This window comes from Manihot esculenta, chromosome 11, assembly GCF_001659605.2.
Source record: "Manihot esculenta cultivar AM560-2 chromosome 11, M.esculenta_v8, whole genome shotgun sequence".
Taxonomy (NCBI): domain Eukaryota; kingdom Viridiplantae; phylum Streptophyta; class Magnoliopsida; order Malpighiales; family Euphorbiaceae; genus Manihot; species Manihot esculenta.
In genome coordinates this window covers 4,806,780-4,833,164 of record NC_035171.2, presented here as the reverse complement: position 1 = coordinate 4,833,164, position 26,385 = coordinate 4,806,780, and the positions used below count along the sequence as shown (strand labels likewise).

General features: G+C 36.5%; 4 protein-coding genes and 1 pseudogene across 8 annotated transcripts; 1 reads left to right on the top strand and 4 right to left on the bottom strand.

Annotated features, from left to right (window-relative positions):
* Nucleotides 1-1,461: 1,461 nt before the first annotated feature.
* Nucleotides 1,462-4,971, bottom strand: LOC110626712 (annotated as a pseudogene).
* A 764-nt stretch (nucleotides 4,972-5,735) lies between these two features.
* LOC110626467 lies at nucleotides 5,736-6,820 on the bottom strand. The gene has a single exon (XM_021772382.2). The coding sequence runs from the start codon at nucleotides 6,478-6,480 to the stop codon at nucleotides 5,863-5,865; it is 618 nt and encodes a 205-aa protein (XP_021628074.1). The 5' UTR covers nucleotides 6,481-6,820; the 3' UTR covers nucleotides 5,736-5,862.
* Nucleotides 6,821-8,487: 1,667 nt separating this feature from the next.
* On the bottom strand, nucleotides 8,488-14,013 carry LOC110626464 (ATP-dependent DNA helicase DDX11). Of its 2 annotated transcripts, none has more exons than XM_021772379.2 (9): nucleotides 13,686-14,013; nucleotides 12,958-13,557; nucleotides 12,790-12,878; nucleotides 11,616-11,969; nucleotides 11,059-11,361; nucleotides 10,705-10,950; nucleotides 10,263-10,484; nucleotides 9,399-9,966; nucleotides 8,488-8,918 (listed from the first exon to the last, which is right to left on the bottom strand). In XM_021772379.2, the coding sequence occupies exons 1-9, from the start codon at nucleotides 13,831-13,833 to the stop codon at nucleotides 8,704-8,706; spliced, it is 2,745 nt and encodes a 914-aa protein (XP_021628071.1). In that variant the 5' UTR covers nucleotides 13,834-14,013; the 3' UTR covers nucleotides 8,488-8,703. The 2 variants fall into 2 exon arrangements, with proteins under 2 accessions (XP_021628071.1, XP_043817977.1); XM_043962042.1 differs by having other exon boundaries at nucleotides 12,958-13,582; nucleotides 13,686-13,823.
* Nucleotides 14,014-14,331: 318 nt separating this feature from the next.
* Nucleotides 14,332-15,761, top strand: LOC110625997 (60S ribosomal protein L37-3). The gene is made up of 4 exons (XM_021771720.2): nucleotides 14,332-14,490; nucleotides 14,594-14,729; nucleotides 15,285-15,386; nucleotides 15,513-15,761. Exons 1-4 carry the CDS (start codon nucleotides 14,488-14,490, stop codon nucleotides 15,557-15,559), a joined length of 288 nt encoding a protein of 95 aa, XP_021627412.1. The 5' UTR covers nucleotides 14,332-14,487; the 3' UTR covers nucleotides 15,560-15,761.
* Nucleotides 15,762-17,969: 2,208 nt separating this feature from the next.
* On the bottom strand, nucleotides 17,970-26,385 carry LOC110626515. 4 transcript variants are annotated; one of them, XM_021772456.2, is made up of 15 exons: nucleotides 25,843-26,378; nucleotides 24,148-24,541; nucleotides 23,875-24,052; nucleotides 23,601-23,740; nucleotides 22,297-23,521; nucleotides 22,100-22,200; nucleotides 21,858-22,002; nucleotides 21,410-21,478; nucleotides 21,243-21,288; nucleotides 20,788-21,158; nucleotides 20,449-20,528; nucleotides 20,184-20,319; nucleotides 19,170-19,404; nucleotides 18,975-19,057; nucleotides 17,970-18,377 (listed from the first exon to the last, which is right to left on the bottom strand). In XM_021772456.2, exons 1-15 carry the CDS (start codon nucleotides 25,946-25,948, stop codon nucleotides 18,240-18,242), a joined length of 3,447 nt encoding a protein of 1,148 aa, XP_021628148.1. In that variant the 5' UTR covers nucleotides 25,949-26,378; the 3' UTR covers nucleotides 17,970-18,239. The 4 variants fall into 4 exon arrangements, with proteins under 4 accessions (XP_021628148.1, XP_021628149.1, XP_043817773.1 ...); XM_021772457.2 differs by lacking the exon at nucleotides 25,843-26,378 and adding an exon at nucleotides 25,495-25,813; XM_043961838.1 differs by lacking the exons at nucleotides 17,970-18,377; nucleotides 18,975-19,057; nucleotides 19,170-19,404; nucleotides 20,184-20,319 and having other exon boundaries at nucleotides 20,469-20,679; nucleotides 25,843-26,385.

The following is a 26,385-nucleotide window of genomic DNA, read 5'->3' as shown; positions in this document are numbered from 1 at the left end:
AGCGGGAAATGGGAGGTCTGAGGACTAAAATGCCCTTGTAACTGATCATTTTTAAAGGGATCGCTTCCAATGAGACAAGAATGCCCTTGAATTGGTTGGCAAGGCTTGGATGATCCTGACCGTTGATTAATTAACTTAAATCTGCAGCAAAAGAAAAAAAAAAAAAAAAACATAAACAACAAGTGTCCAAATGAATGGAATAAATATTGACTCAGCACTTTATTCGTTAATGGACTGATTTCATATTATCCATAAATCAAAAATCCATAATCCAATTGCTATGGAATGCCATTTAGTTCATCAGTGTGTCTGTCTGAACAGTTTTAGTTAATTCTATCTTTTGTTTTTTAAGAAATTACAATAAAAAGTAAAATGGAAATTTGTGATGATTTTTCAAATCTTTATACTAAATAATTTAGTTTTTTTATGCATGAAAATTATCAATTTGGTAGTGATGGTTGGACTGAATTTTTTACGGGCATTTTTATAGATGCGAACAAATTTTAATTTCAGTTTAGTAAATTAAAAATAGGGGTGATGCAATTAAACTCTTAAATTTTTTATATTTTTTTAAACTTTCTACAATTAATTCAAGTATTCACTTACTCCCTTAATAACTTTTTTTTATCTATCAAAGTCTATGAATAAATAGTAAAATCTATTTAACTCAAATTGTCTATTTTTATTATCTTCCTCCCGTTGGTTCGGGACTTCCGGTTAAACGTTTTGCTCTATATTTTTTTCTAATCACTACTATGGAATTGTCTTTGGTTTTCCATCTCTTTAGCTTTAATGAAACATACTCTTGTGAGCATAGAGATTTACTTGAATTTATAAACATTTTTAGGTACATGTCGATTTATGAAATCTTTTTTTTTGTTGAAATAAAATCTTTATTAAATTAACTTATAATTTAAATATTACATTAAGGGTGAAAGTGAATGTGATGTGCTTGCCACTAAATAAGCGAGGACCATTTATGAAGAGAAAGAAATAAAATTGCTTGAGAAGAGGATGGAACAATTTAGAGAGAGAGAATGGAATGTGGGTAATGTTGCTGTAAATTTTTTGAGCAGAGAGAGAATGTTATTATCCGAAAATGGGAATGAAAATGGATTTATGGGAAAAGAAGATATTGCAAGAGAAGAGAAAAAAGGAAAATTGGTAGGTTAAAAGAGTGAAAGAAGTTAAAAATATTGTAAATATTTTAAGAGAGAGCGAAGGAGAAAATCAATCAAGTGACTATAACTTGTTTAATTAGATCTTATTTAATTATAATTAAAAAAATTAAATAACCTTTATTATTTACTCGAATTTCAATAGATAAAAAAATTTATTAAAAATTTAAGTGAATATTTACATATTTAAAAAGGGATTTTGCCAATATTATATTAAAAGTTAAGCTATTGAAAGTTTTAACTCTAAGAATAAACTCAATAATCCGTTAATAAATCCTCCACATTAGAGTTTTCCTGCAGCCTTCTGAGAAAGAATGGTGTTCAATCTAGTAATATAATCGTCAAGCTGATTCCCTGGTTGGTCAGCTTCAACCAGTAGGTTCATCTCCTGAAAATGAAAAAGACGTTCACAATATTCATATAGATTTTCTTCTAACACAAAATCCTCAAAATACATGGAAACAGCAGATCCAAAAACTCAGTAATATTGGTTTGCCAACAAAAGGATTCCTGTCAGGTTTTCCAAAACAATTACAGCTTGGCCAGTTTTCATTGTAGAAATCCATTAGACTTAACATCTTATGGTACGCCGAATGCGTTTTGATCAGCACACCATAAGCAATGGCCAATCTCCATCCCATCCAAGTTATTCAAACTAAAGAATATTTGCTTGAAGCTCAGGTACAACTACAACAATAAAATTTGAGTGATTTGGCCATGTCACATACCTCTCTAACAATGTTCATGGTCTCTTCCACCTGTTTTCTATGAGCATTTACAAGATCCTCCTCTTCCTGAGAATATATGAAAACCAGGAGTTTAATATGCCAACTGAGGTTTCTTCGTACGGAAAAGAACACCCGTATACATTCATTTTGAAATAGTCCGATTCAAATTGATCAAAAAAATTTATGACCTACTTCCCATTTAACCCAAAATGATTAATTCCAATCCCTGTGTAGTTTCTACTAACTATTATATATAATTCGGATTCGAAATTGCAGTATCCCACATCGCTATTCCACCGACGTGGGACGGTTCCACATTAACCTAGCAGGTGACTCTTACATTCTCCCCTACTAAATTTGAGACATCCGCTGATTAACCTAAATTATTTAGTAGTTTCTGCTAGCTATTATATACAATTCGGAATTGTCTAATTCCGACGACGTGGGAGGGTTCCACATCAAACTAGTACGTGAGTCTTATACTCTTTTCTGCTAAATTTGCGATGTTCTCGTTGCAATTGAATCGGATACAATTGCTAACCAGAATCGGACCCTCGGATATTGTGGTTCGCTAGTATCCTACTAACGCCGCATAATTTTTCTTATCTAAGGTTACGTCCTAGTCCAAGTGGCTCAAATAATTTTTGAACTCACTTTCCAATGGAATCAAAATAGTTAACCAAGTTATTTAATAGTTACTTACGTGCTACAGTTACACGTCAAGCTAGCATGTGACTCTTAAAATCATTTAAATCATCATCTGAATGTGAGTTCTTAAAATCACATTTTGACGTATCCTTCCATTTCGTCTGACCATTGGGTTTCCATACTCTATTCTCTGAAGAAGATTGATTGTATGATTCCGCCTTCCCAGTATCCTTCCACATCGGTTTCTCTTGCTCATAGGAGTCTTCAGAGGCATCAAAATCATCTCTTTCATCTTGTTCAGCCCATGCATCAGTGTCATCCTCAAAGGTAGATGTAGCAAGTAAAACTGAAGATAAGGGCACATTAGTTGATTCCTTTAGTTTTAAGGTTGAAGATAATATGTCCTTCTTTGGAGCATTTCCTTTTGAAAGACTCTTCACTCTGGAATATAATTTTCAAAAAAAGGGTATATTCAGGTATCAACATCACAACAGAGTAAAATCACTGCAAGACACTTTATAGTTCAGATCATTTTCATTCACCTGTCAGCGTATCTTAAGGTGTTAAGGGTATGTTCACATGATCCTGAGCTTGGTGAAATGCAAGATATCATAACAGTGCGGGAATTTCCAACAAAAGAATCCCTTAGAACCTCGGTCAATTTGCTGCCTCTGAAGGGAATATGACTCTTGTCATTGTCAAGAGCCCTAATGCATTCCTTCAACGCAAGTAAACTTTTGTTGATCTCTGCACCTTCCATCCTGCATCATTTATGAGAAATAACCAAATCAAACAAAGTAATACACATACAGCAAAGATAATTTTCCATCACAAAGAAAGCCATCATCTGATGTCATTGTTGGAGAAGACAAGAACTAGGGTGTAGTGTTCAACTGCCATTGTTAAAAATCAGCATAGATAAAAACACCCTCTGTTCTACTATGAATGACCCAGTAATCAGAAAAAGGCAATTAGGTGGTTCATGGAAAAAAAAGAAAAAGAAAAAGAACAGGATAAGTTATAGGGCAGTAAACTACATCTATTTTCAGTAATCCTTTGCAATATATTACTCTTAACAGTTGTTATCAGGATTAAGTTGTCAATCATGGCAATTTGTAGCTGCAGAATTGTTATGAGACAAGTCCAGCATTTATGGTGCTTCAGAATCCAAGCTTGCTTCAAATCTACCATTGGTGGCCAATTCCAACCATCAAATACAGTGATCTGTGAAAAATCAATTTTTCCAGTGCTAAGCTGAAGCTAAGTGAAGATATTAATATCCCCGGTTTAACACACTACTGTAACAAGTTCTGATCTATATGCATTATAGGCACCAATGAATGTGTTTGTGTATCACTCTTCCCTTGTCACACCATCATTCAGTGGAACAGAAATCTTATTCCTCAGTGGTTTTGCCAGCAGTGTCAGAGAAACATGAGAGCATAAGAAGTAGATTATACCTTGTCTGTTTATCATTATCTGTGGTATCTGCACCACGTTCACTTCCAGCAAGATCTATAAATGAGAGCTTGCCCACCAGACGTGGAGGCTTTGACTCACTGCCATCAGCTGACCTCTTGATAGCAAGTTGAAGTATAGCATGTGAACGAGAGGATTCCTCATTTGCACCTGTCGCGCCAGTACTTCTAGTAGCATTTCCTTTCTCAATAAGGTCCTTAATTGTCTCCACATCTGATACTTTGTACTCTTGCAAACCAACGATGCAAACTTGCTGCTTGCCATCCTCTTTCATGCAAAGTTTTCTGCAGAAGCAGAAATTCAAATTCAGTAAATTTCGAACCTAAATGAAAGCTACACGAACAGACAAGGAAAGACTAATGCCCCTTACTTTCGGTCACTGGGAAGATCAAATAGTTTTCCTCCATATATTTCAAAGAAACTCACAAATAGCTGAAAGCCTTGATTTCTACAAGTGTGATGCATCAACTTCAAAATATCCCTTGAAGCCTTGAGAGGTAATGGTTTCATGGTATAGGTTTTTCCACTTCCTGATGAGACATGACGGAATCAGGACAAACTGCCTCATCATTAGAGACCTCCTCATTCAGCACTGCATCAAAGACAAATTCATGCTTCTCAACATATTCTGTTAGATCAACCTGTGGAATATGATATCTAAAATTAAAAGGGAGTCTCTGGATGGACTATATACCAAATATGGGTGGGCCTATAGCCAAGCAGGAGCATGAAATTTAACAAATAAGCATAAAATAGTTAATATTAGCTACTTATAACAAGTTGAAAATGGGTTTAAAAGTTATTTGGGTCTATTTCAATTGCTAGAACCACTTGGGTCAGATAAATTGTGTAAAGCTAGTGGGCCAGGGCTACCCGTGTGAGACGAGGTGGAGCCAGTCAAGGTAATAGCAAACTACAATATCCGAGAGTTCGGTCATGATTTAGTAATCGTATCCTATTTAGTTGCAACAAAGATATCGCAAATTTAGCAGGATAGAGTGTGACGTTAACTCCTAATTTGCAGGAAAGCCACATCGGCAGAATACGGTAAATTCGAACTATATATAATACCCGGCACGAAATTACTAAATAATTTGGGTTAACCATTTTGAGTTAAGTGAAAAGTGAGTTCAAAAGTTATTTGGGCAAATTTGGACCTGGTTGTTTCAATAATACTGAAGAAAGAGTCCATGATAAAGCTCAGGCAATGATAAAGCTCTCAGATCTCCATGTCCTCACAGGTTCATCAGGTCAGGTCCGGTTCAATTGTTCAAGGGTGGCATGAGAGAAGATTGAGTAGGAAGATTTGGATGGATTTCTGTTGTTACGTGGTAAATTTAGTATCCAGATTAAAAGCTAACTGTCATATACTTGTTCAATAGAATCTATAAATATATATGATTTTTTTTTCTTTTGCCAAGGTGGTTAATGGCCTTATTCCTTTAATTTGGATTATATGCAGCACTCATCCACCCATAGGTTATGCAATGTTTGCTATTGACTTTCACTGCTTTGTGATCATTTGCAGAAGTGATATCTAGTGATTAGTACCCTTACGCCCTACGAAAAATGAAACCTAAATGTTACAAATCTTGTGACTCCATTTATTGAATCTATTCAAGAAAATCTCTACTAAACAATTTAATAAACAGCCCTTTAATGCAGGGGATCAATAAGTAAAAAGGATCAAGAATTGCAATTCAGAAACTGAATATCCTATCAATTCAGTAATGCAAAATAAGATACACTCCATATAATATTGAAAGGAACATTTAGTACAAGGAAACAAATGCATATGCACAATTAAGAACTCAGACATTGGTATTCATCTATAGCCTAATTGAACCGAGTCTTCCCCTTGAACTGTTGATGCTGGCAGACCTCTGTGGAACAGAGAATTCTTTGTACATATCAGTGAAGAACTTGTCAACAATGCCAACATATACTGGACTTCTAAGACGAGAATAATAGTGAAGAGCCTCTTCTACATCCAACATATGTTCCATATCGCTCCGATCCATCATTTCCAATTCCTTCATCTTTTTTGCTAGTACATAACCTCCTTCATCCTTATCCATGCATTTTTCTTCTCTTCTCGAATTGGAATGCTTCTTGCTCTTCTCTTCCTTTATTCCATCTTCTTTCTTCTTCAGAGGACTACTTGGAAGCTTTAAGGAACTTTCATTACATCCATCTTCTTCTCTTGCCAATTCTTTTGATAATGACATACCATTCTTCTTTCTCTTTGTTGCTTTTTCTAGATCACAACACCACTCATTGCAAGAGTCAGCATAGCATTGATCATTCTGGTGATTCATTATGCTGGTGGTGGCACATGAGAAGGGCTTGGGAAGCTTTTGATACCCTCCAAAGAAGAGGGACCTGAAATTTTGGAGAGCCTTGTGGAAGAACTTCTTGGTCTTCTGAATTGATTCTCTTAGCTGCATCTTTTGGCTCTAGGATGTATAGCACAGCTTAGTGTCTTTAACTACAAGAACAGGCACAGCTCTAATCTATTTGGTCTCTTCTCCAAATGTATACAGACAAGAAAGACAGAGACAGTTGAAGTTTTTAAGGCCCCCAACAGACAGAGGCTATAGGGTCTAAAAGCAAAATCTGTTATTGCTTTTACTTCAATGCCTTCTTTTTGTCCACACCCTTATTCATATTGTCCTCCCTCTCCAATGTTAAATTGTTTGAAGATGGCAAATAGCATCGGTATGATTTTATGATCATAGATCAGACGGCCATGCTTTGCAGCATAGGCAATAGGTTGCCAATTGAGAATACATTGTGAAACTGTGAAAAGACTTCCAAATTTTGCCTTTACCACAAAGAAAAAAGCGACCCCATTTGAGAAAAAGTTGTTTAATAAAATACTGAGAGAGTATGGGCTTAGGAATCAAATAATCATGAATGTTTTATTTTGACCCATTGTTGTCTAAAGTGAAGCTGTATTGATTAAGATACAAAGCTAAAGGTAGTGGGTTGGTGAGAAAAAAAAAAGGCTTATTCTGATAGTTCTTGTATTCAACAATTGCTTAATCACCATTACCCATTTTTTGAATTTATGGGCTCTTAAATCTTATACTATCAAATGCTTCTTTGGGAAGCCTTTCTTGTTTGAGATTGTATTTAGTTCTTCTTTAAGGATGATTAGACTGTTGCTTTTGATCCTTGATTGATCTTCATGCCACAGAAATTGTAGGTGAAGAATCCCAATTGCATTTATATGTAGGAGATGGACATGACCCACATTTATTATGAGGATGGTGCCTAAAGACCAACATCTACTTAATATCAAGATAAGGTGCATTTAGATTTTTGTGTGGTGAAGTCACTTTCTCACAATTGTCCAAAGCCTGCCACCAGCCTAAAACTAATAGCTCGAGTAATTATTCTTGTGCATGGATTGAACAAGATCAATGTCTTCTGAAAAGATAAAGGCTGCAAAATTATGCTTGGTCGTGAACCTAATTTGTTTGGCACAGGAAATTAGCATTTGATTAAATATGCAATTTTATTCAACATTAAAGTTTTATTTTACAATCTTACAATAGTATTACTCGCTTGGGTTCGACCCAGATACTATATTTTTTTGAGGAGGGTAGGATTCCAACCCTATATCTCGTCAATCTTTGATATTAATACCAAATTAGTAGCCAAACAGGGTGTCCTAATTGGTTTTTATTTTGTAACTTACTGTAGTATTATTCACTTAGATTATACAAGCACATGAAATCTATCAAAGACGAATATACCATAAACAATGGTTGGAGGGACTGAGAAGTTCAGATGAAGCAGCCATGAATGCTGCAGCATTATAATTTAGTTCATTTGCTCAGTAATGTGTATCAGGGGCAACTAGACTTTGTTAGCTTTTAAGCCCATATACTCAATATTTTCATTTCCTAGGCCAGTGTTTGCTACAGAACCAGCAGAAACACGGAAATAAGGGAAAGTGGAGAAAAAAAAAAAAAGGGATACGGAACTAAGAGACCAACAGAATAAAGAAGCAAGAGACGAGAAATGAGGATACACGATCATATCCCTTGATTCATGCCGGCATTAATTGCCTTCTCAAAAGAACATGAGGCCCATACTTCGGCACATAAAGGAAAACCCTAGTTAACATCTCCCAGAATAAGTAATTTCATACTCATTATAAATAATTGAGCTATAATGTATAGCCGGAAATAAATCTATATTTTATTAGGATTTCTATCTAATTCAAAGTAAGATAAACATTCAGATCCAACAGAAACAGCCCACTTCCAGGAGGCATGCAAGTATGGTTAACAGTAGATAAGATAATTTGAGAACTAGACATCATTCCATATCCATATGTGGATTGAATTGCCCCTCATGTAATACGATTGAGATGTACTCCTGAAAGGAAAATACAAGCCTTATATACATCAACTTACTCTTCATAACATTTACTGTTGAATCATGTCAGTAGATTAGATATACCACTTTTTATAGCTTATGAATATGTATCATACAATATAAACCAAGAAATTGCCTTGGCCTACCGCAGCTACATTCTTTTGCAAAACTGGCTGAGGTACCATTTCCAACTCACTTGTAGGAAACCATTTTGATGAGATCAACAATGGCCTCTATAATGTCTTATTCCTTTAATGTCATTAAAAATTTCAATGGTACATTTATTGTAATTCTCTCTTCTTGTTGAATTTAAAAAACTGATGCAGTAGCCTGTGGACTTCACCATAGTTATTGGTTGAGGGAACAAGACGATCTTTAATCCACTGTGGAAGCTTGTTCGTTTGATGAGAGAAGCTTCTTCTTGAGGAATCAGATGCATAACGCGTGTCAACCAACAAAATTGCTGCATAATCCTTTATGTGCCGTATTGCTCTACCTACACCGGACAAGTAAAAGGAAAAGTAAACCAGATAGTAGAGACAGTTTTGTGCCTTCTTTGTGATTTGTGATATACCAATAAATAAATGCATAAATGCAGTGCTTATGCAACAAATACGACACAAAACCTTGGAAGCAAGTAAGCCAAGGCTTTGGTCACCGAAATCTACACCGTTGACGTTCATCAAGTTCTTAGTGAGTTGGTTGAAATTCTTAGTGACCAATCTCAACTTAACGAACCCAACAGTCTTAGATAGTAGACATTCCACTACCCACATCTCTTCCCAGAAAACAAAGCAACTTAAATCTGCTTCTAAATGGAAAATTGCAGAGATCAACTGGAAAAAAAAACCAAAATATTTGGAGGGCAGTTGCTTGTTGCCCAGATATCACCCTAATGCACAGACATAATAATTAGTACCAATAACCCATTTTCATTTATTTAACTTGCATGGAGAATGTAGCAATTATCACTCACCAATTGATTGATTTACAGCTTTCATGCAGAGATTTTCATAATATTCTTGTCCTCTTCGCTTGCAACTCCTTAGGATGCTGAATGCAGCCTGAACATCCCCATTGAAATATTCATCACTGACTGAAGTTTTGCGGGTTTCCACAGGATTTGGTTCTCCCAAACTTTCGATATACTTGACCCTCTCTATCAACTCAACGTCAGATGGGCTTGGGTAAGGCACTCCAACCATAACTATGCATCGACCCATCCCATCACTGAAGTTAATGCCTTCCGATATCTTTCCACCAACTACAGCTAGGAGTATTGCACCATTGTGAGGTGCTACATCTTTTGCGTGAGTAGATAATCCATCAATTGTTTCCTTGTATTCCTTGAGAACGCGTTCCACATCAGGATTTCTTCTAGGCTCTCTGAAGATGCGCTTTCTTTTCATAATCCTTTCAAGAATGCCTGATGTCTTCCATGCATCATAGACCTTTCCTTCATATTCAAATGAGGAGAAGAACACAACAATTCCTTCAGGAACAACAGCCACTAGATTGCAAAGCAAAAGACCTAGCTCCTCTATCTGCAATTGTGCTCATCAACACAGTTTAATGAGCCATGCTTTCCAGGGAAAGAACTTCAAGAGTAAAATGAACCTTGCTATGGAATATAAAGTTTTTTTTCCACATAATAAACCATAATTTCTGGCAAAGATGAGAACATTTAACAATACCAGAAAAATCCCACAGAAAAAATATCAACCAGACACGTGAGCCCCTTCCCATTGTTCCGAAGACAGTGATGATGTTTGATATAAAATATCAATTAGAGTACAATTGGTAGAAGACTAGGGATAAGTGAAGGCTACAATATACTGACCATCTTTAGTGAGCTTCTAGAGCTGTAGCTGAAATCAAACAATTGACCACAAGGTCCACGGGAAACTGCAATCGGCAAAATACTCTCAGGAGGGACAATATGACTACATGAAAAGAAATGAAGCTGACTTTGTGGTAACCAAGGGAAGAGTCTCTCCCTTGTCTCTTCTACAGGTTGAAGGGTTCCTCCTGCCAGTATAATTGCATGTGCTTGATTCACAATCTGCAGAATTTTCAGAAAAATAAGTCTCGAAATAAAAATTTGTTATTATGAATTAAGTAAACTACATCATCATCATATTATCATTCTCAAGAAATCTGGGTTCTAACAAATTGAACATAAATATACATATGAACATCATATGTGTGAGCATATGCTTTATCCCTTTCATCTGATTGCTAAGATCCCAGAGGTGCCAGAGGAAAGGAAAGCAATTCTTAACCTCTGAAAAAATCTTCTCCCCAGTGAGCATAACGTACTTGAGGAATCCTCCTTGTCTTCCAGAGCATGCTGACCTTGATTTTGATATTATTATGCGTCCATCACCATCAGTATTGGTTAGTGATACCAACATATCAACTAAGGCCCGGAAACTAGACAGAGAGCTCCGCTCCTCACCACATGCTCCACTACCATTCAGAACTGGGTCTTTCTGCAAGCTAGTCACTTTTTCTCCATAATTACTTACCTGGAGAAACAATCATAGGAAGCTTAAAAATCATTAATGGAAAGAGAAGAATAAAAGACTGATGACATATTTTTACAATGATAATAAAAGGGGAGAACAAGCATTCACCTTGTGGATAAAGTTGCTTTCTTTTATATACTGGAGCAATTTGACCAAATTAATGTTGTCTATATTGAGGGAAAATAGAAAATCATTAATGGCCATAGAAATATCAAGGACAGGCTTCACTTCAGCTGCTTTTTCTTCAACTTGGAAAGTATTTCCACGGCTCAAATCCATTTCACTACATAGAGTCTGGCGTAAAGCTCGAGTAACAACCATCAGAGTTTGGATATATCTTCGATTGCCAGGTCCCAAGAGATTGTAAAATCTTGCAAGGTACTTTTCTATGAGTGAATGCACATGATCCAACTAAGGAAAAAAGAAAAGGGGTTACTGATCCCAGTCAGAATTCTACCAAGAACTTTTATCATCAATGTCAATGGCTCAAACTTATTAGTGGATGATTCTGATTCAAGTAATACAAGGGAAGAAATTTTCCGATGTTTATTAAGGTCATGCAACGAATAAAATCTGATCAATAACCATTCATGAAGCTGGTCAACCAGTCTTCAAAAAGACAATGAATAAAATTAGAGATGACTGGAAATGGCAGTTTAATATACCTCTGAAAGTGTAATTTTTGCATCATGCATGCTAATCAAGGAGTCAGCGAGATTATGTGCCTCGTCTATTATAACAATGCTTTTCTTCAAGTTCAGTCCAAGAAATTCACGTGATGATTTTGATAGAAGAGATTGATATGGGAGAACCACAAGATCAGCTACCGGGACCAAACTTCGGGAGCCATAATATGGACAAGTTCCCATGCCTCTTCCAAGTTGAACAAGATCTTCAATGTCCAGTGCTCCTAGCTGAGAAACCTCATCTCTATATTGCCTCTGCAGCTTATGTTTTCTAAGCATTGGGCATCCAGAAGAAGCCTTAGTTCGACGTGTTCTTCCATTTGCACCTATATTCTGCAAATATAATCACTTCAATCAGTGAAGAAATATCTTCATACCCCAGCCACCCAGTTATTGTCTTTTCTGAATACATTGAGACTAGAATGGCTCTAGATGGCATTTCGCTACTAAATTTACACTAACCCTTAGAAAGAATTTTACAACAAACTAGCTATGAACCATGGCTGGAAAGAGGAGGACTTCTTAATACTGCAGTCCCAAACTCCTAATATAATCTGTCTAAACTATGGTGTATAATTAATATAATATAGTCCTTTCAAATAGAACTTGTCATTTCGCATGGAGGCCATTTGTACATGTACGCTACACAAATGCCATTGTATTAAGCATTTGGCATTCAAAGCAACATGTATTCCGCAGTAATTGAACGAATTATGACTGTGACAGTCTTAGTTCCTCAGTGCTAAACCCAAGTTCACAGCCTCTGCAGTCCACATAGGAAGGATCATTGACCATAATGAAATATGTTCTGCAAGAAATAGCATAGAATGCAATTTTACAGACTATGAAAAACAACTGATAATGTTAAGTATGATAACAAGTTCTTCAAGTCGCATGAGTAGTAAGCTGGACTTATAGAGCTTATGCTCTTCATACTTTGTTTTTGCAACTAGAATAATTACTTTCAGAACTACGGTCTGCATCATTACACTACAAAAGCACAATCACATATTCAAATACTTGGTTACACAAAAGTAATTGCAGAGAGGAACAAGCATCTACCATCTGCCGAATCAGAAGAGCTTGCTTAACATTCTGAAATCGATATATACATCAAATTTTGAATTAAGATTGACAAATGGATGTCCAATACCTTAATTTTGGAGACTACATTTTTTCTGCTCTTTTGAAGCTCCAAGCATCGTTCATTAATGCGAGTGACATTTCCAAGTTTTAGAACATCTGAATGAAAAATCCAACAGCTGAAGTTAGTCATGCACATATAATGACTCAACATAGCTAAATGAAAAAACCATTATACCTTCATTAATGCAGAAATTCTTCCTAGATCCCAAACAAACAACTGTTATTTCATTGGTAAATCTCGTCTTTCTCAACTCCTTAATGAACTGGGAGAGCTGCGAATGCGTCCGACTGCAAAAATAAATCTTCAAATCCTTTTCCTCCTCCTCATCAGACGCATCATTTTCCCCTTCCTCATCACTCGACGAACTAGCTAAACACCCTCCAACCTTCCTCTTTGATTTCCCACTGCCAATACTAACTTCATCATCACTTTCATATTCATCCAACAAAAACTCCTCATCATTCAAATCCACCCCATCTTTTTTCAAATGACAATCCTCCTCTTCCAATACACGCGGAATAACTTCTGGATCCTGATTCTTTCTCTCGCATGATTTTCCTAACCCAAATTTCTTCTTGACCTTCTTCTCCTGTTTTCGGACTTCTGTGTTAGCAACAAAGTTTCTCATCCAATCAGGTTCATCATCTGAGCCAATTTCACCATGATCACTTTGATTCCTATCAGATTCAGCTTTTGCTCTGTCCTTCTGCTTTTGCCTCTGATCATAAACCCATTGCAAAGAACTGCATATGATACTCAGAGTTTTCCCAGTCCCTACAGTAACAAAATCGCTTTAAATCTGAGAGTAGCAGAAAAGAAGAACTAATTACAACCCTCCAACGTCTAAAATGGTAAAAATTAAAAATTCTATTCAGTTGAAGAGAAATTAAAGAGAGCAGCACCTGTAGGGCTTTCAAGCATGGAAACGCCACCTTTATCCAAAGATCGATAAAGTGCCTTCATGAAATCCATCTGGATCAAGTAGGGCTTGTATGGAAATCCTGGAAATTTTGGCTCATTTTCTTCGTTTTCCATCTCTTTCATCGACATTCTTCTGCTTATTGATTTGGTTCTACTGATTTCTTCAGTAGAATAAATCAATCAACGAGGCTCACAGACTGAATTTTGAGCTGCATAGGATTTTGATTTTCCCGCGAGAACCGAGTTACAGCGGGTTTTTGTGTTCCTTGTGGCGCCCGTTTGGTTGCAGTGAGTTTTATGTTCCCATCCCCGATTATGATTTTCTTTAGTACCCATATTCAGTGGGTGGTCCGAATAAGACCCGACTTTAAATTTCTAATTTAAATAATTACGAGTGATTTTCAATTTAATGAAACTAAAATATAAATTTTTGTAAATAGAAAATTGGAATACTGGAAATTTACAATCGAGTTTAATTGATCTTGTTTCTTATTTTTTCTATATTTTATTTTATTTTTTCTTAAACCTGGTAGTGGAGTTCGGGTCTTGAGCCCATTGGCAATGTTAATTTCGGATAAAGCCCAAAATCTGTGGGCCAATTCATGGTTCCATTAACGAGATGAACGCGTATAGTCGCAATGAGCTTGTTCGCACCTGATTATCACTTCCAATTTCTGACCAAACCCTAAAAACCCTAGTATAAATTGATTCATCTGACGCCGCTCTATCTTCTCTGACCTAGAAATACATCTCTCGAGCTAGGGTTTCTCTGCATCTGCTGAGATGGTAAAGCCAGTCTCTTTCTCTCTCACCAATTCTATCTGATTAAAGGAACAACCTTTCTATGCGCATCTGTCCACTAATATGTAAAATTGAATGAAACCTGCAGGGTAAGGGAACTGGGAGTTTTGGTAAGAGAAGGAACAAGACCCACACCCTCTGCGTGAGGTGTGGCCGACGCAGCTTCCACCTCCAGAAGAGCCGTTGTGCGGCCTGTGCTTTTCCTGCCGCCCGCAAGAGAAAATGTATGTATACCAACCTTGTTTAGTACTAGTTCTTGTTAATCATTGTATGAGAATATGAAGCGACAATGCGAGTGTGAAGCTGTGTATCCACATGTATAAGTGGCTAGAAGACAATATTTATTGTTCTTCCCAAGCTAATGTTCTTTTTGTGTCCATATACTGTGTGTATATGTGTTTCCTGATCTGCTGTTGGCGTATGAGGAGGCAAGGTCCTCTATTCTGAAAGATTTGGCCAATTTATATCCTAAGAGCAATAATCTTTATATTTGTTTGCTTATGCATATGTGCTTTAGAAAGTCAGTCATGTCGATAGATATGGTGTTTGAATTATGTCATCATCATCTATATAGGCATATGCACGTATATTTGTAAAAGATGTAAACCATCTCCCAGTTTCATTCTTTCTGAACGTGTCTCTAGGAGTTTGTCAAATGTGCTGTGAAATCCAGTGCCTCCACATCTTGACTGGCCTTGTATCTGAATCAGTATGTAGTAAACTTTGTGCTTCACTTAGTTTGTAAAATTGATTGTGTATATTGTCAATGTGGTTTTCAGACAACTGGAGTGTGAAGGCTATCCGAAGAAAGACAACTGGAACTGGAAGAATGAGGTATCTCCGCCATGTACCTCGCAGGTTCAAGAGTGGTTTCAGAGAAGGTAAAATAAGTCTTTTTCATTTTGGTTGAATTGTCCCCATGCCAAGAAAAAATTAATCTATTCTATATAGGCTGATTATCTTCCTTGTGTTAATCTTATTTTGAATAAATTTTTGGCTTATTGCAGGCACTCAAGCAGCACCTAGGAAGAAGGGAGCAGCAACCTCTGCTTAAGGCAAGAGATGCTCATTTTGGGCGGGATTTGGGTATCCACTTATAGATTTTGTCAACAATTATGCATTGGAACATAAGAAACATTGTTTGATGGTTGTTATTCACTTCTGATGCTATTTAGTCAATTTTAGTTTTCTTTTCTCTGTATTTGTTTTGATTTTGAATGAGGTTTTTGAGACAATTGACTATTTTGATTTCCTGATGACTCTCATTGAAGTGCATAAAGTTCATCTTTTGCCCCAATATAAATTCTATCTGCAATACGCGCGTATTTGGTGGCCCTGCCGCCATATGTTGTTTGTGCCCAAAGCACAGCATTCTAATAAGTCTTCTGTGATAATGTCCATATTGGTCGTGTACGTTAGGCTTGTCTGTTTCATGATGTTTGAGTAGAGCGAACAGCAGTTGAGTACAGAACGTATATTTCTTATAAAGGGGAAGACAAGATATATTCAGTATATTTCTGTTGATCTTTTTGTTCATAAGTGTTATTTATTTTCTAGTTGTGCCAAAAGAAGGCTATTTTGGATTTTTATTAATATTATTTAAATGGGAAAATTGCAGTTAAGTTTTTGTTTAATGTAATGTCTACTCTAGTTTCTATTTTTTAAAAAATTTACAATTTAGTCATTAATGAATGAAAAAAATTATAATTTAGTTCTTATTATTAGAATTAAAATAAATACTGATACATTAATTTTTATGAAAATGATCAAAACACTCTTAATAATTTTTATGAAAAGGAAACGGTTTAATGAACTTTCTTCCGGTAGCCTTTTTTATTTTTATCACAGTCGAATTGTTGTCGGTCTAAACACCGGAGGGATGCACACAACACTTGCGTTCATCTTGTTCTTGTTGGTGGCTTGTCTTGACACTGCAATTCACGATTCACGCCAATCACAAAAAAGAAACTAAAATCCATTTTAGTTGTTGTTGGTGGCTTGTCTTCACACTGCAATTCACGATTCACGCCGATCACAAAAAAGAAACTAAAACCCATTTTAGTTGGTACAAAAAAGAAATTAAAACTCATTTTAGTTGGTTTCGCTGGTGAGAATAAAATAGCTAGGTATTTGTCTTGCATCAAATGCCTGACTAGGTCCATGCTGTCGACAGTCGCACAGCGATGGCGTACATCGATGCAGTTCACCATCAGGCTTGATCAAGTTTAGACGTTAATTGAGTTTACCATTGAGCCTGATCAAGTTTGGATGTTAGTTGAATTATACTACCAGTGTACGTCAATGTAGTCCACCATCAAGCTTGATCAAGTTTAGACGTTAGTTGGGTTCACTATCTGGCTTGATCAAGTTTGGATGTTAGTTGTATTATACTGCCACTCACGCGATCGTTGGAATCACAAAGAAGCAAATTTGAAAGCTATTTCGGTTGATTCTGCCGGCAAAAACAATCAGCTTAGTGTTCACTTTGCGCTAATGCTCGATTATTCCATGCCATGCCCGATTAGGGCATGCCGTCGGCCGTTGCATGGCAACAGTGTACATCGATATGATCCACCATCGACAATATGGTCCACCGTTGGATTTAATCGAACTTGGGCGTTGGGCGTTGGTGGGATTACTATAATGATGTTCATTATAAATCTGAAATATCCAATAAATTTAATATAAATTTATTAGTTTAGTTTTTTTTTATTTTGTCTAAAGGGACTCGAGAATTTTAAGAATATTTTAATTTTTTTTATAAAAGTTAATAGCGAGTTAAATTTAATTTTTTTAATTATTAATAACTAAATTATAAATTTTTAAAAATATAGAGAATAAAATCAATATTTTATTAAACTAGAGGAGATAAACTGCCATTTATCCTATTTAAATTTAACTTAAAATTAATTTTAATATTCAATTTAAGCGGCTACTTATTTGTTTTTTTTACAATGTCAGCATATTATTGGGTTGCTCAGTAGTTGTTACGGGAAATAATTTTAATGGTCTCCCAGTTAAAATGTTTATGTTAGTTGGCCCCCGAAACTTAACTGCAGGTTGCAAGGGTTTAGGGAAGCTAGCGTTTTATTTCCAAGTACCCTCTCATTCAGAATCATCACCTGAGAGTTTGGAGTCGTCAAAGTTGAGGAATCGAGTTCTTCACGGTTTCCTGCCTGTTTCTTCATTTAACATAAAAAACACGTTTTTTTTTCCTTTGTAATCTTAAGTGCAGCATATCGAGATTACTTGTGTTCATGCCCGCAGGCCACATGGGCTCTTATGAAACAGAAGGCCAGAAAACTTGCAAGAATTTAGAAAAAAAGATGTACTATAAATTCATGGGTCACAATTTTGTTCGACAGTAACAGCCCCTGGATTTTGGATTACTAATCCATCAGTGGAAACATATCCTTGAAAATGAAATATTGGTTAGCTCCACCTAAGAAATAGGAACGAGAAAATTTTAACTATAAATGAGCTTTTCATTAAATATTTCACTAAACTCGGGATTTACATTCAATTTCCTCAAAATGCCAAATCAAAAGCAAACTTGACCTATGGTGTCAATTGATGATCTTTGACACGAGATCAATTTGTATAATCCTTCCAGTAACCCAAAATAAACGCAACAAACATTTTCTCAATATACCTTGAGGAAGGAAAAAGGAAAAATGCCCAGGCGAATATCTGTTCAGTATTTCTATATATGAACGTCAACTTCATATATGATTTTACTTGTTTGGATTAAAATCACCAAATCTATGCTTTTCTTCGTGCAACTGCCTGAAGACATGATCCAATTCTGGAAATGCAGATAAAAGCAGCAGCTCAAGAAGATCAAAAGCCAGTTGCTTCAAGCAGACTGATGACTACAAGAGAAATTATTGCAACTTGGTTACAATATGTTCTAAATGGACAAGGAAAACCATAATTAAAAGAATCACATTAACACACTACCACTTTTCCATTAAAAAGAATAAAAAATAGTTTCATTCCCTACTTCCTAGAATAATGAATCACCACCACCAAGAATACCATCCCTCTGTTTGGTAAGAATTTGATCTTTTGATTACACGAGTTCAAACAGGGCCTAATAAAAAATGCAAGGGGGCAGATAGATATCTAACAACATGATAGATATTGACAAGAGATATCTCAAATCATTTCAGCTGTTCTGCAATGCATTTGAGAAATATTGACATATAAATGAACAGCCATAAGTGCAGATACATGATTTACTAAACTGCTCTGTGGCCAATACAAATAAAATTAAAGTGAAAAAAAAATTATGCAAGGTTGCAACAGTGAACTGGTTTTGTTATGCCAAACATGTAGCGGCAAGTTAAGAAAGTAAATTGAAAATCTACTCCACAATATTCAAAGAGGTTATAGTATACAAAATCATCCATCACCACCTACATTCCCTATTTCATATATAAAGAAATATCTGATCCAAAGAAAGTTACCTGAAGAAAAAAATAGAGATCCTTAGCACATTGTTCATATTCCTTCCGACCAACAAGCCCTACAATGGCAGATGGTGCATTATCTGCATTCCAAAAGTAAAGTCCATTGACAAGATTAGGTGTTGGCACTTTAAAATAATCTGTTGAAAAATGCAGATGATTAGAATTTATCCAACATGAGAAGAATGACATTACCGATCATCAGCTCATATACAAATTTAGCACGCCGATCCGCTTCATATTTTAGTTGGTCATCACTTGGTCTAGGTGAAGATATTTCTGTTGGTTGATGGCCTAGAGGTGAACTTAGTTTAGGTGAAGATGCATCCATGGGTTGCTGGCCATGAGGTGAGCTATGAGATGAGTTGGGAGCGGATGGGGGTCGCCTCTTAGGATGTTTTGTAATGAATATCCCATCAGGCCAAAGTATCTGTTTAAATCACCACAAAGAAGCGCAAATTTAAGAAGGCTATTAATTGATAAGCCTTAGAAAGAGCCTCAGAGACAAAGCTTTAACCAAAATGTATATGCAAATAATTAATTGATCTTATTTACCGTAGTCCTTTATTATTGAGAACAATAATGGCACTCGTATAATTGCTTCTCCTCACCTTCCTAATTCACAACGTTTTCATTCACAAAACACACATCTACATGATCAGTTTCAACACCTTTTGTGGGAGGCTTAGCTTGGATTCCAGACGCACGTTGTACTGTTTTTCCCCCTCTATGAGATAAGTACATAAGTAGTCTATGTATCTTACTGAAAAATGAAACGCAAATATGTAGATAGGTTCGACAACTACTGCAGAATGTTTATAGAAGATCACAACTGAAAAATTTTACCCAGTCCATCCCCCTACTTTTTTTTATAAAAAAACCTTAATGACCTCAAAACATATGGAATAAGCCTCAGGAAGACAGACCACAGAGAGTACGGAAATCTGCCCCAACATTTTACACTCTTTTTTATCTTAATTACATCATAAAGTGTGCACACACTATGTGATTCTAGTTTGTTCAGTATAAGACAGGGTTACAAAGGAGACTTTAAAGCCAAAGAAACCACCAATTGCCCATCCACTAGATCTGTTATTAACTTCTTTAAGAAAATGAGTACACGCATTTTAGTAAAATAGCTTCTATAATTTGGCCAACAACACATTTTAGAGAAATGCTAAATACTTGGTGAAATGTGCAGTTGATTACCTGCTCCACCCGCTTGATCCCTGAAGCAACCACTGAACCAGTACGGAGAAGCTGGATTTTCTCTATCAACCAATCATCTAAGGCATCACCCATTCCTAGTTGTAGAATCTGTTTCGCCACCCAGAAAGCTTTCCTCCTGTAATGCACAGGAAAATAGAGTTAGAAGATCATGTCCATCAGTCAGTGGGACCTGATTTGGTTGATGAATAATCAATGACAGAGAAAACACCATATTTATTAGAATACATTCTTATAGACCGAGTACCTGATCCATCCACCATCTTGTAGTTGGAAAATGACATCTACCAAGCCTAGTATAGGGGCAGTTATGTTTGGTGGCACCCACTGCAAGGAAGAATTATGAGAATAATGAGTGTGCTCCATTTTCCCTCTTTAATCTTATATGGGGTAGGGTAGGCCTTCCCCCAATCCTCTATTAACCTTCTTGAGCCATTTCTGCTCTTGCCTTATTTGCCAGGGTATAATCATGAGAAGTCTTCATCAGATAACATAATGAGCTTCACATATAACCTAAGAAACTGACATAGCCAAAGGGAAAAAAAAAATTCAAATTATCCATATGTGATAATTACATCATAATTACCTCCGTAGGAAGGGTAGGATCACTGGCAGTATCATGAATCAACTCTGATGTCTGCTCTAAACCATCAGTCTGTCTTCCTTCTACAATCTTCCCCAAGTTTCTAACAGACACATTTTTTTGGGTATCTGAGTCACTGCCTGAATCCTCTAATGACTTTCCACATTCTTTACCAGGCCTTTTAACCGGAGAATGGGATGTGTATTTTGGACTCATCTTTACCCCATCTGCGACAAAATTATGTTTCGTCTGTAATGAAGAATCCTTGTGGTCTGTGCCTAACTGGTCCCTCTTGGTAGATATGGAATTGCTAACAGGCCCCGTAGGATGTGAGGCCTTTCTACTCATTTCAGATGGCTTGTCATCAAGGTCAACTGTACAATCAAAGCAAAATATAAAGACAGGCATCATAAAACCAAAGAAATGAAAGTTAACATTCTGAATTTAACATGCTCTACCTGACAATGTCTCAATGATGGAAAAGGAGTTTGAGAAAAAATATGTCTGCATTACAGAATAATTTAACATTGAGAAATAACACCAGAAGAACAAAAAACCAAATAACTACTCCAACCCTTGAACAAATGACAACAGAGTCCATGAACAAGCTGGCAGAAAATATAACCTGAGAATCAACACTAAGAAAGTCCCAAACTTCAATAGATCCCGAAATTGTAGGAAGTTGCAGGAGCTTCTGAGAAACAAAGACATGAAATTGTTATACCTAGTGATTTTAGAATATTGACATGCCCAAACCCCATCCAATACAGCACAAGTGCAAAGTCAAATTATTTATCTAATCTTAATAGTAAATGTAATAATAGCGACAACAACAAAAACAAAAGTGCTAATAACTTCTGCAGATTTGGTGTTGTTAGCACTCAAGTCAACAAGTCGACACTGCATGAAAGCTTTACAAATTACATGTGATATTGCATCAGGAAAATAAGCATTGAGGGCCCAAATAAGAATTATGGGTGAAATACCGAGGTGCACCAAATTTCTAGCATATATTGGAGCTAAAATTTACATCTAATTCTCCCATTAAAGCCAGGTAAAATTAAATGTTTAACCTTGAGATATATATCGAGCAATTTACACCTTTCTTGAATGACAGGCATGTCTAAACCTGTTGACAAAAAATGCTTCGGTGGCAAGTGAAGATTATACTCCGCATACTCTTTTAGACGGCGGTGCAACTCCTCAAAATGTCGAAACCTGCAGGCAATAAAATTCAGTTGCATAAGCCATATAATTTAACAAAGATAAATCAACGAAACGCGTAACAAGAAGTTGACAAATAAATATATAGTACCTTCTTTTGATTGACCAACTATTATTATTTACATCTGCAACAGAAATAGAATACACAGCAAATGTTCTAGAAGCACTCTTCACAATATTTGCACCCAAAACCTGCAAACAGGAATCCATCTTATATATATACCAGTAAAATAAGAAAATGAAAAGTTAGCTAAAATGGTTAAGGCACTGGGCTTTCAAGTTAAATACCTCGCATCTCAACTTAAAAAAAGAATCCACCATCAATGAATTTTTCAAGGAATGGACAGCTGAACTATGATTCTCTGAAATAGAAGCAGACGGTGTAGATGAACAAGCAGTTGCCCCACCATTAGCCCTATCTAAACCTTCAACCTCAGAATCATCACTAGATTCATCAGCTTTAGAATGTCCTTTTGAACTAAGTATATCCTGACCATCCCCAGACAAGAAGCTTGTCCTCTCAATCTCTTGCCAAACATGCAACTTCTGAGTGCTTGATCTTGACCTTTTCCTGCCAGACTCTGTTCCAGATAATCTTTCATAAAGAGCCTGCCCTCTACTAGTCTTCCTTGTAGCATGGTGTCCAGGATTTTCAAGTGGATGATGAATGGGGGAAACAGCCAAATTTCTATTTGTTTTACGATCCCAAACTTTAGTTCCAGGATCATCAAGGCCTGTGATACTGCTTGGATCTTCCTCTTCAGATGTATAAGGACTAACACTGCCAGATTCATTCTCATTCAAATGCATGAAGCATTGCTCATCATCTTCATGATATGAAGTATATAAAGAATGATTTGACAAGTTCTGATCCATTTGATGATATGGGTTCTCCACTGTAGACTGATTAGAATGAGTCTGACCATTATCTGCAGGAGGGGAATCAAGTTTGGCCACCCCATGCTTTTCCTTGAGTTTAGGCATCTTTGATCGATCCGCTGTAGCTGGTTTATTCACAGAAGAATTTTGTGGGACTTGCTCAATTACCTTCACGCCTTCTTTCTTTTGGTAGTTTCTTCCTTTTGTCCACATATTTTCAAAATTTTCAGGTGCAAGGGCTGCAGTCTTTCTACGAGAAAATCTGTCCAACACATCACCCCATTCTCCTCCTGAATGGTGCCGCTGAAGCCCTCCTTCATCCTTAATTTGGGAATTCAAAGGCAGTGAGCTCCATGCACGGGAAGATCGAGTATCAACAGAAAGCAATGGATCTTTTGAGATACGTGTTCCATTCACATTATCCAACTCAGGTTCACCTGTTCCCCTTTTGGAATGATCAGTTTTTAACTGCACAAGTTCAACGCCAGTACCAGTGGGATCTAGAAACCTGGAAAATTGATCAGATGGGATCTTGGAAGATCCATTGGGTTTGGATTGAGACACCTCTTGCACTGCAGCAACTCCTTTATTAGTCTTAGAAATGACCAAATTTTCAATCCTTTCATTTATAAACCTATCCAAAAGAGTTGGAGAAGAAAATGATAACAGCAATAACACAAAAGAAAATTTTATGCAAACAGAAGAGTAACTACCTTGGACTAGCTAAATTTAGTACGGGTCGCATTACTGCACAAGCAAGAAGTTCCCTTACTATATAACGGAAAAAAGAGCACTTTAGATCTTCTGGATTGAATGTGAACGAAATGAGACCATCCATCAGATGCTGTAAAACCTGAAAATAAATGTAAAATATTAATCAAAACAACAGAGAAAGTACACAATGTCTAGAAAAATCCTTTTTCTTTGCAATTGACATCTGTGAAATGAACAATTTTTGTGCAAATTGAAGGACAGCAAAATAATAACCTTGTGCTCTGCTTCAGCAGAAAATAAAGCAGGGTGCAATCTGTTCTCATCAGCCAGGACAAGTCGCAGTTCCTTGTCTCGCTGTTCAATAGACACCAATCCAGAAAGAAGCTTTTCATTTTTTGCTTGACTAGCTCGAAAAAGCTCCAAGTGGGCACAGATGAGATTAATAAGATCCCTGTCATCCTAGAAAATTAGTTTCCAAGTAAATAAACCAGGTAAAAAGATAAACAAAATAAATAAAATTACAGTGGTAGGGAAAGAAATAGTAACCTAGTCAACAGATCAATAAGATTTATATTTCTCATGCGATTCGAAAATTCCCCAAGAACGCTATTCATTATCTGCACCAGTTCCTCTGGACCTTCTCTATCTGGAGTTAGGCGAGAATACCACAGATCCGTCACCCACTCAGAGACTAAATGTCTAGTGAAGTGATCAATTGCATCCTCAACAACAGGGGAATTCACTTTTCTTCTCCAGTCAGACTTTCCAAGAACTCTAGTATGCTCAGGAATGATGTTTTGAGAAAATGAATTTGATGAGTGATGTTTGTTGTTGTATACAATAGCTTTCCTCCGCATTTCATAATCTAGGGAGAAATATCGGAGGAGAATTATTAAGGAGGCAGCAGCTGGCAAGTTGACCCAAACTGAGGAGCTTGTCACTGAGAAAGGGAAAACTAACAGTCAGTTGCAATTGTAGCAAGCAACAGGATACGATGAGAAAAATATGAAACTATACTTTTAGTGCACAACTAGAAACCCATATTGCTGAAATGAGAACTAGAACCAACACTTATAAAGTGGAAACCTGGTCAAGCTAACTTCTACCGTATTTTATGTATCTACAGTTCAATTTTCTCAACAAAAATTCAAGGAACTCAACAGCAGGTATCTGCTATGCATTATTTGGATGGCATTACACCCACTGTTGTCTCCATTCTTCACCATTCCATTACAGCGGCACAATGTATAAATGTATGCTATGGACACAGAGCTAAGCCACCATAAACCGGCCAAGAAGAATGCAACTACAAGAGGGAGCTATATATTGTGTGTATGTGTGTGAACTAATACAAAGCACTGGACTTTTACCATCCAACTTTTTGTTTTCTAAGCTATAACTCGCTATCAATAGATTAAATACTTCAAAACTATTACATTCCAATCAATAATATATTTGCCTAAACACAATAGTGAACTAATACTACAGTTATATACAAGGAGAAATAATCCACGCAGATGGTAGGTGCCTCGTGCAAAACCACAGGTCTTAAAGTTTTATTAGTGCATCCACTTTCACTGACTGAAGTAACAAATGGAAGTTTAATGAGGAACTGAATAAACAAGGTTAACCAATAAGGTTAATATTCAATATATATATATATACATAATACCACTAAACAAGTTCTCACCTCTACCTCTTAATTATTAACATTTCTGATACTCGAGCGACAGGAAACATCACAAACTTTACAATAGAAGAAATGTCATTTCAAATGCAAATGCTGCTGGGAATCTGAATCTAGATCGAGTTTACATCCTAAATAGATGCTGACATGATTATAGCCAATGCTAAATGTCATGTGTAATTAACTAAATGCTAAGTGAAATCAACCTCGCAAATAGAATAAAATATAAACGTCCATTGTGTACTTCAGCAAAGATATTCCTTCCGCAGTGATTACTGAGACTCCAGCCTGTTGAAATGACTTTGGTTCTTCTGTTTTTACTATTTATTACTCTTCTGGGTGAGTGGTTGTTGGGGTTATCAGAAACAATTATACATAAAAAGAAAGGGCCATCTTCGCTAAAAAGTAGAGAGGAAAAAGAAAGGGGTAAATTAATACATTCAGAACTAAAGTAAACTCATTCCGAACTCAAAATGCTCTCAAATTTGATTCGCAATCACGATTCTACACCCATTCAATTAAATCCACAGACACCAGCAGAAAGATAGACTTACATGACATCAGATACGATAATCCAACAACGCAAATAACCAAAAACACGATCCTCTTCTTCGCTTCCTCCACTAGGTCTCGCACTGTCACTTGCCTTTGAGTGCTCATTTTGGATTCACCGAGCTAAACAAAATCTCTTCCACTCTTCCAACCTTCTAAAAAAATTAACAGATCATAGTCTCAATCTGAACATCGCTCTAAAGCGATCGCCACAAACATGATCTCAAAAACCGAACCGGATCAAAGAATGTGAAGCAAAAAAAAAAGGATTAGGGTAAAATTGGGAGGAATAGAAGGGGAAATCGGTGGTTGGATAGAGAGAAAAGGTGGAGAATCAGATAAAAGAAAGGGATAATTGAGAAATGAAACGGGGAGAAGAAGAATTCAACGCGAGGACCGTTAGGTTTTTTTGCAGTTGGCGTGTGTGTGTGAGAGGGAGACTAAGATTACTACATTTGTAAAAGTTCTTCTCTCTTAAACGAGCTTCTGTGTCACTTTCTGGCTTTTCTATTATGCTGGCTCCGCTGGCCTGTGTATTTTGAGAG